This window comes from Cynoglossus semilaevis, chromosome 17, assembly GCF_000523025.1.
Source record: "Cynoglossus semilaevis isolate Cse_v1.0 chromosome 17, Cse_v1.0, whole genome shotgun sequence".
In the NCBI taxonomy this organism is placed as follows: Eukaryota; Metazoa; Chordata; class Actinopteri; order Pleuronectiformes; family Cynoglossidae; genus Cynoglossus; species Cynoglossus semilaevis.
In genome coordinates this window covers 13,962,704-13,971,160 of record NC_024323.1, presented here as the reverse complement: position 1 = coordinate 13,971,160, position 8,457 = coordinate 13,962,704, and the positions used below count along the sequence as shown (strand labels likewise).

The window sequence follows — 8,457 nt, the reverse complement described above, 5'->3', positions numbered from 1 at the left end:
AACCCTTTAGTTTGAGTCCCCTCCCCCCACCCTACCCTAATCCCCTCCCCCCCCGACCTCGGTTTCATGTGTCAGCATGAACCAGAAAGACCTGTTCAGTGTAGAGTTCACAGGAGGACACCAGATAACCACATTTCTTTGGAGCATTGATGAAATAAAAATTAATAATTTAATTTGTAAAGAAATACCAGACATCGGCGTCCGGTTTGTCCAGTAGATGTTTGCCATGTCATCGATGCTCTCCCAGGATTCCTTGGAGCCAATTATTCCCTTTAACTTGAGTTCCATGGCCCTGGAACAAGAGAAAAAAATCAACCAGAAGAACGAGGTGATGTGCCAGGGAGTGCGGGGGAGGAGTTGGGCGTGAAAGGCTTTCAATGGAATATGGTACATTAGACAGAAGAATATTATCAGGTTCTCAACTTTCCGAACACAAGTCTGCCACAGGAGGCACCATTAGGGATATGTGCTTCCTCTGGGAATCAAACCAAGGACTTCCTGCTTGTAAGGCAGGTGTGCTAACCGATACACAATGGAACCAATATAAGTATATAAGATAAGTAGACTTACACCAGGAATCTCTCGTGAGACAGTTCATTGGCCTTGGCTGCAGAAAGGTGGACTTCAGTTGGGAGTTGGGAAACATCATCGAACCTGCCTCTGTGGGGCAGTCCTTCAACCAGGACGTCCCATCTGAATAACACACAAACGGACCAGTCAAGGTTTGACATCTGTAGGACTCTGAGACCGTCTTGGTTAGGTCTGACCCACTCACTGGTACAGGCTCTTCCTGAACGTCAGCTCTTTTTGCCGATGCTCCGTCAACAGATCGTGGTCTTCTTCAGAAACCTTCAAGGCTGAGAGGAAAAATGTAACGCAGAAAAGAATTCCTTCAGTGTTGCCGTGTAAAACTTATGGTTAAAAAAGCGGCTCAGACATTAGAGCACCTCCTACAGAAAAGCATGGGTTCAAGTCCCTCCTGTCGGACTCTTATAACAACTGCTTATTGTTTTGGTTTTTTTTGTGGACTCCTTTGTGTCTCTGTCCCAGGTCCACACAAAAACTGCAACCAGATACTAGAGTACACACCCCAGGATACACATCATTCATGAAAGTATGTGATTTAAAAAGTACAGAGAATTTGACCGACCTCTTCCTCCTCTCAGTTCCACCTTGTCCCCCCTGCAGATCCACCTGTAACAGGGGAAGACGAGGACCTCTCCCCCCTCCGTCCTCACCACTATAGTGGAACAGTACCACTCGTCTTCTGGGAAAACCAGGAACGGATCCTTCTCCACTCTGATGAGCAGAAGTTCGCCCAGAGATGAAGTCGTTTTAACGGTGAAATCTTCTGTCTAGAAAAGGAAGGTAAACGTGGCACACAGCCACATCAACAGTCATCAACCTGCGCTGCGATGAAGCTGAGATTCAAACTGATCAGACTTACGGTCCCAGCTCTGAAGCCGAAGCAGGTTTTCAGCTCCGTCCGCTCACTCTCTCCCTCCTTTCCAATTAAAGTGAGAAAAACGTAATCGTAGGTTCCTCCGAACGACTGTTGGCCCGTGGTCACCTGCAGCTGGTACTTAAACATGATGGACAGAAAAACACTGAAACCTTTGACTGTTCAACAGGGTCTGTTTCTCCAGGACGTTCTGGTGGAACCTGAAGGCACCACAGAGATAAGAACAACTAGACAACAAGGTCCAGGTGGTTTTGATAATGAACCTCACTGTCTTTTATATGTACAGCGAGGACACACCCCGTCCTATTTTCTTTATGTCCTCTAGATGGAGACAGAGGAGCATAAGTTGACTGTTTTATTAAGCGTCATCAGTGACTTAACCCTCTGTGGTCCATAAAACAGAAAAACAAAAAAAACAGGTTTTGGTCTCAGACCAGGTTTTGGTCTCAGACCAGGTTTTGGTCAGACCAAAAGTGAAACTCTGCCACCCCCGTGTGGGGCAGAAGATGCCTCACACTCAAACAAAATATAGTGGTATGACTTCAGGAAAAAAAGGGTAACTTTTGAGGAGCAGAATCCAAACGATCCAAACTGGATGTTTTGCAGCACTTCATTCTTCAACACAGCAAAGAAGTTCATGCAGAGTTTCACGATCTCCTCTGGGGTTCTGGGGGGTTCTACCACTACTCAGGCCTGATTGTTTCCAGATGACAAACCAGCACAGCGGCCTCATGGTGTGTGTGTGTGTGGGAATAGAACTCAAGGTTTTCCATTTATGGTCATTTACAACATATAGAGCCTGCGGCTTAGTGTCATAATGTCATGCAGTGGTCACAAGAAGTACTACACCCTCATACTGGATTTGAAAGGCTTTGTAGTAGTTAAGAAAAAAAAGGGAAAAATCTTCATTTAAAAAGTCAAAACTGTTTTTGGTTTTTGACTATGGTACTGATGTCATGATGTACGGTTCATACTATAACTCCAGGTCTGTTTTTGTTTATCAGTAGTTACTGTACATCCTTAAATCTAATCCATTCTAATCTAATCTAACTCAAGATTATCTGGTCTCACCTCATCTTTAGCAGAGACCTCTGTCAGCCTGGATCTCTGCTCATTCAAAGACAAACACATTCTTCTTCTTCTTCTTCTTCTCGTGTGTTTATTTCAGCCCAGTCAGGTTTTCACAGTGGATCCAGTGTACATACAGTTTATAAATCTACTCTACAACATGATTCTGCTCCATGTTGTCCACATTAACATTGTCTTCATATACAGTAGCACCTCGGACAATTCTCCTGACTGTAGTTTAAGAGCTCCAGAGTAGAGGTTCTCAAACTATGGTATGTGTACCACCGGTGGTGCTTGGACTCCAATCATTGGTTTATGGTTGTTTTTTTTAGACTGACTTCATAAAAATAGTGGAGGTGAATAAAAGATACAGTACAATAGTGACCAGAGGGGGCAGAAGAGAAGCAGCTGAACTTTTCTTCGTATACTATGGTAAGCTAAAGGTGGCAGTCCTGTACTGTTGTATTTTAATATTGTCTGGTTGTGTCCAGACGGTCAGATGTTTCCTCAGAGGTGGAACGTTGTGCAGACAGGTTGAGAACCACCGCTCCAGATCAATTACAAATCTAGCTGTTAGTAATAAATGACACAGATGAACCTTTTTCTGATCTCACTTCTCAGTTTGTTCAAGTAAACTTCATCACGCCCTCAAAGCCGTGGTAGGTGAAGGGTTCCAGCACGGGGCTGCAGGTCTCTTGAGCAAGGCAGGCCATCCTGTTGTTTTCACAGCTGTCCTCACTGCCAGGCTCAAAGTACACGGCGTCGGGGGAATTCACCGATGGATCTTCATCAAAGTAGTTGTGAGGCCTCAGCAGGACCCCGCCTCCGTTGCCCACGGTAACCGTGTTGGGGATATCCTCAGCGTGAGGGATGTGGAGGAAGCCAGCAGTCACCCAGGCTACCAGGTCCTAGAGGGAACCATAAGACCCAGGTTCAGCAGCAGCAGTCTTCACTAGAACTTACATCATCACGTTGGATGTTTTTACAAACCTCGTTTTCAATGTTCTCGTTGTCCTCGATGAACTTGCTGAAGTCGACGGCAGGACTCCACATGTCGTTCTGATTGTACAGGCTGCTGCTGGTGGCCTCGGAGTCCTTGTGCTTAGTGACAGCGACCTTGTACCTGGGGGAGGACGGAGGACGAGGTTCGATCAAAACCATTAGAACAGAGAAAAAAATCACTGACGTCCTGCTAATAATTAGCACAGTTAGCCTTAGTGTGTGTAAACCTTGGAACTTAATATACATTCTAGATCTGTTTAAGGTTCACAAACTTTTTTGATCCCAGTGGAGCGCCCCCTAGGGGAACTACATAATACCAAGGCAACAAACCAAACATTAGATCCAGATCAGGGACCAGGACTAAAAACATTGACCTGGTCAGGAAACATCCGGACACAAGATTTTTCCATCATTTGTTTCCATGTTCAACATCTGGTCCCCACCAAATGGTGGACGTCTCCAGATGTTCTGCATCACATGAGCTCTTATTTATCCTGTAAATCTTTCTGGCAGATTGTTGTCTTCAGAATCCTTCAACCCCGAGGAAACCACTGTCAACTTTACAATAACGAACAACATACATTTGTGTCTTTGAAGTAACTATATTTATGACTATAAATAATTCATTCAGTTTTTAATTTTGAGTTAAAGCTCAGAGAGGTCCAGACCGAGACAACAATGGCCAAATGGAAGAGAAACAAACTAATCTAACACAACATTGATTATTGATTAGTGATCATTGATCATTGATTATTGGTCTCACCTGGCCCAGGACATGGCCTTCTCGGGAAAAAATTCCCACCTCACCTGGCCCAGGACATGGCCTTCTCCTCAGCCTCGCTCTCTGGAAGGTGGTCTCCTGCAAAGGAGTACACCTGCAGCCTGTAAGAACGCTGGTGACCCCAACGGTTGGTCCTGTTGCTGGCGATGTGGAGGTAGCGAGGGGTCTTGGCGTTGTGCCGCAGGGCAGCCTCCTGTAGAAAAGGTCACAGTGTTCCACTGGTCATGACTGGGTTAATGTTGACAAACAGCCGTGGTCTACTCACATGGTCGTAAGTAGGGAGGTCCGGTAACATCGGTCGACCAATTTCAACGGCCCGATATTAGTATAATTATGCAATAACGGTGTATAATTCGTTAATGGGGTTTTTTTCCGATAACGCAATTCCTGGGTTTTGTCAAATATGCTGGAATTTCTTGTAGGGTCCTGAGACGTTTACCTCAGTTCTGGGATCGAACAGCTGCGTATATCGGTATCACTTGGTATCGGAATTGGAAATTAAGTTTTTGGACGATATCGGATATCAGCAAAAAGCTAATATCGGACATCCCTAGTCATAAACTGTTTTCCGACACTGTAGAAGATCTGGAATGTTCTTATTTGCAAACCAGGTAACTTCAAGTACCTCCAGGACTCGGTACTTTGTCATTAAACAACCCGGCCTGTTTCACAGAGCTGTAACTGGTCTCCGTGGAGGACAATGTCCAACTGTTTCGTACAGTCTGGGACCTGAACTCACCTTCTCTGTGTTCATTTGTGTCTCCACCAGCTGTGGGATCATAGCGTGGTGATTGGGTAACCAAGGCACCGACACATTCACGTACTTCATGTCTTTGGCCTGGAAGACATTTTTAACTCCTGCAACACAAAGAACAGGAAACAACAACAGGCTGTTCAGTCACACTGGATTCACGTGGAACAACAAACACCTGCTTTCACTCTCTCACCAGTCTGGACCAGTGTAGTTAACCACTGTCCTTTAAACCACAATCTGGAACTTTCACTCATTACAGTTCACATTTCCTATTGGTGGGAAGTTGAGTTGCAGGCGGAAGACACACGAGACACATGCGTTTTCAATTAAACAGGGCTACGAGCAGAGCACAAAATAAAATAAAATAAAATAAAATAAAATAAAATAAAATAAAATAAAATAAAATAAAATAAAATAAAATAAAATAAAATAAAATAAAATAAAATAAAATAAAATAAAATAAAATAAAATAAAATAAAATAAAATAAGAATTAATTTAATTTAATTTTTAAAATTAAATACTTGATCTTTTCTCTCGGACTTAATATGACTTTTTATGACTTATGTTGTGAGTTCATTCAGGACATTTTAAATATGTGCACAAAAAAATATTGATTGTTACGTCAGCGTAGGTGTTTGTGATTGTGTTTGTGTGTGTGTCGCCCTGCACTCACTCACCTGACACATCCAAGTCCACCTTGAAGTTCACGAAATGTGTGTGAATGTTGCCCAGGACTTTGTCCGCCACCTTGTGTCCGTACTTCAGACTGCCATCCACCAGGTAAGTGGCGCTGATGTATCCGGTGGCGTGCACCTTGGCCTCCACCGCACCGTTTTGGTAGAAGACAAAGTCCCACATGTAGTCGTAGTTCTCTATGGCAGTGATGGTCCTGACCACCAGGGCGCTGTTCACCAATCCTCCATAACTGTGATGGAAAAAGTCGGAGAAATGTCTGCGCAGCGGCTGACCCATGTTGTGCTCAAAGATGCAGATTGAATTCCTAAACCTGACAGGAACCGCTGTGTCGATGTATCGATACGTGTCTATATAAACAGCCTCGTGGGGGCAGTCCACGCCGCGCACTAATTCATGTGCATAACGTCCAATTCCGATACCAGAGTCAATGAATTTAGTGATGATCGACCCAGGCGTCATGGATCCGTACACAGACAAGGCCTCCTGCACGCTCAGCTCGTACACGATCCTCTCACCCTTAAAGCGCACGTCGAACACCCGCATGCCCGTCAGTGAGCTGAGTCCGAAGGCAAAGCTCCAGTCCAGGTACAGGACCTGGTTCTGACTGACACTGAAGCGTTTTCCCTCTGCGTAAAAGAGCTGTGGGCCAATTTGGAGAGGCTTGGTCCTGGGCTTCAGAGAGCCCGGATTTGGAGAATCTTTGTAGACGATTTTCCTAACAGTACCAGCCTCGTACTTCAGTCGAAGCTCCTCCACGGTGCTGAAGTACTGGCCGTTGTAAAACAAACCCTCCACCTTCCACTCAGACGAGTTTACACTCTGGTGGTTGACCAGCACCTCGAAGCCAGAGGGGTTGATGTAGATGCCGCTGACATCCTTCATAAAAGCCACCCACGTATTTCTGTCTCCAGATCGAACTCCGCGCGGCATCTGTTCGAAAGCGTTCAGTTTCTTGTGCGGTCCATAATCGAAGCTCTCCTTGAGGAGTTTCTCCAGTTTGGAGAAGACCTGGATCTCAAAGAAGCTGAAGAGCTGCACATACTCTCCGACGGTTACCGTGCGGCCGTTGATTGGCAGCTCGGTCCCGTACTTCTCCATGGTGATATCCTTGTGGTATTTGGGGTCCGGGAGGGGCCACACCTCGTACTCCTTGATGTAGCCCTTTGCGCCGTGGAAGACCACCACGGTGGCCTTTCTCACCGGCTTCGGGCCCTTGCTGTCCAGGTACAAAAGTGTCTCCGCTTTCTTGGGCAGAGAGAGCTCGATGAGGAAGACGAAGTTCTCAGACGGCAGAGTGATCTGGTTGGTGGAGACGTCCAGGTCCTTCTGCCGGAGCATGTACTGCTGGACCTGCATGTACTCCTCCTGACTGAGGTCCGCGAACACCAGGCTGCGATCATCGTGTTTGGCGCGCAGCGGGTGCACGCGTTGGCTGGAACACTTGGGCGACCTCTTGGAGTAGATCCCGATCAGGATGATGTTCAGAACGACGGAGAGGAGGGCGAGGAGGATGAGCAGCCACTTCACCACAGAGTTCATTTTTCTGTTAGCCGCTTTTACGCACAGTGGAGGAGTGGAGGAGTGCGTCCTGTGAGAAGGCGAGGACAGAAGAGCTGTGGAGACGAGGAGAGGAGTAGAGGAGGGGAGAGGAGGAGGGGAGAGGAGGGCTACGCCTTTAAAACCCTCCCCTAATCGGAGCAACCCACTGACTCCCACTTCATTCTATAGGTATGTTGTGATCCAGCCCAACTTTTCCCAACCCACAGGATTAGTTTTAAAAAAACAAAAAAAAAAAAAACCCATTGTCATTGTCTTTGGTTTCATGCAATCGAAGTGACTGAATAAAAGAAATACCGGTTTGGAACAGAATATAAGAAAATTATATAAAGAAAATGTTTAAGAAAATAAATAAGGATTATTTTATTATTATTATTATTATTATTATTATTATTATTTATTGCCCAGACCCAACCTCGGTTGTGGCCCAGTCAGTCTATGAATCATGTGGAGGAAAACACAACCACCCAAAGTTCCTGGAAGTCTTATCACTTAAACTCCAAGCTCAAAACTGAAGTGTATTTCTTATCAACAATGGAGCAGTGGACGGAGCAGGGTGGGGTGAGGTGGGGGATCAGCTCAGAACAGATGCAGGAACTCTCTCCTCACAGACCCTTCATATCTACAGACCGAGGATGGGAGGGACCGACGGTGTGGACGTGAGGAGAAACACAGCCGTGACCTCCGGCTTGTGTTTACACCAGCGAACTGTGTGTGTGTGTGTGTGTGTGAAAAACCTGGCCCAGGTCCAGTAGGGCATGTCACCGTGTACGGCCCCCCCGGCCTCTCTGGACTCAGTGGTTTTGTACGTAAGCAGTGAAAAGAAGGGAAGGACGTCTGGTCGAACTGAATCTCCAGCTCACAGAGTTGACCCACATCCTCAGTTGGAGCTCAAATGACCGAATGAAAAAGAAACGACAGAATCTGAACAAATATTTCGGGTTTTTTTTCTATGTCCAGAGCAGGGGTGTCAAACATAGACACCTGCTCTGTTTCATTATAAATTTACTTTGGCTGATGTTTTCACCTCACGCAGTTCAGCTGGGTCAAACCTTTCTGTGGCTAATAAACAGTTCGGACCACGTGTTAGAACTCTCAGTGTTTTCAGCCCATCAACTCTTACTCTAAGACGCGCC

At 45.8% G+C, this 8,457-nt stretch overlaps 3 protein-coding genes across 5 annotated transcripts in view; all 3 read right to left on the bottom strand.

The window, feature by feature from the left end:
• LOC103393540 (hydroperoxide isomerase ALOXE3-like) overlaps window positions 1-2,467 on the bottom strand; it is a 7,148-nt gene extending 4,681 nt beyond the window's left edge. Inside the window, exons 1-5 of the mRNA XM_025064539.1 lie at window positions 1,448-2,467; window positions 1,151-1,355; window positions 776-857; window positions 571-693; window positions 58-292 (exon numbers count right to left, since the gene is read on the bottom strand). Coding sequence (XP_024920307.1) covers window positions 58-292; window positions 571-693; window positions 776-857; window positions 1,151-1,355; window positions 1,448-1,591 — 789 coding nt within the window. The 5' untranslated portion in view covers window positions 1,592-2,467. The remainder of the gene's footprint in view (window positions 1-57; window positions 293-570; window positions 694-775; window positions 858-1,150; window positions 1,356-1,447) is intronic.
• Window positions 2,468-2,607: 140 nt separating this feature from the next.
• On the bottom strand, window positions 2,608-7,427 carry LOC103393526 (primary amine oxidase, liver isozyme-like). 3 transcript variants are annotated; one of them, XM_008330521.3, is made up of 5 exons: window positions 5,746-7,427; window positions 5,053-5,171; window positions 4,340-4,506; window positions 3,521-3,653; window positions 2,608-3,438 (listed from the first exon to the last, which is right to left on the bottom strand). In XM_008330521.3, exons 1-5 carry the CDS (start codon window positions 7,301-7,303, stop codon window positions 3,157-3,159), a joined length of 2,259 nt encoding a protein of 752 aa, XP_008328743.1. In that variant the 5' UTR covers window positions 7,304-7,427; the 3' UTR covers window positions 2,608-3,156. The 3 variants fall into 3 exon arrangements, with proteins under 3 accessions (XP_008328743.1, XP_016896160.1, XP_024919949.1); XM_017040671.2 differs by lacking the exon at window positions 2,608-3,438 and having other exon boundaries at window positions 3,520-3,653; window positions 4,335-4,506; XM_025064181.1 differs by lacking the exon at window positions 2,608-3,438 and having other exon boundaries at window positions 3,574-3,699; window positions 4,319-4,506.
• LOC103393524 (primary amine oxidase, liver isozyme-like) overlaps window positions 4,513-8,457 on the bottom strand; it is a 10,212-nt gene continuing 6,267 nt past the window's right edge. The window contains exon 3 of the mRNA XM_025064182.1: window positions 4,513-4,975. The gene's annotated coding sequence lies outside the window, so the exon portion shown is untranslated. The remainder of the gene's footprint in view (window positions 4,976-8,457) is intronic.

Coding starts and splice junctions, on each gene's coding strand:
- LOC103393526 (XM_008330521.3), bottom strand. CDS start 7,303: ATGAACTCTGTGGTGAAGTGGCTGCTCATCCTCCTCGCCCTCCTCTCC. Junction 5,172..5,745: donor GGTGGACTTGGATGTGTCAG/GTGAGTGAGTGC, acceptor TTTGTGTTGCAG/GAGTTAAAAATGTCTTCCAG. Junction 3,439..3,520: donor ACGAGAACATTGAAAACGAG/GTTTGTAAAAAC, acceptor GGTTCCCTCTAG/GACCTGGTAGCCTGGGTGAC.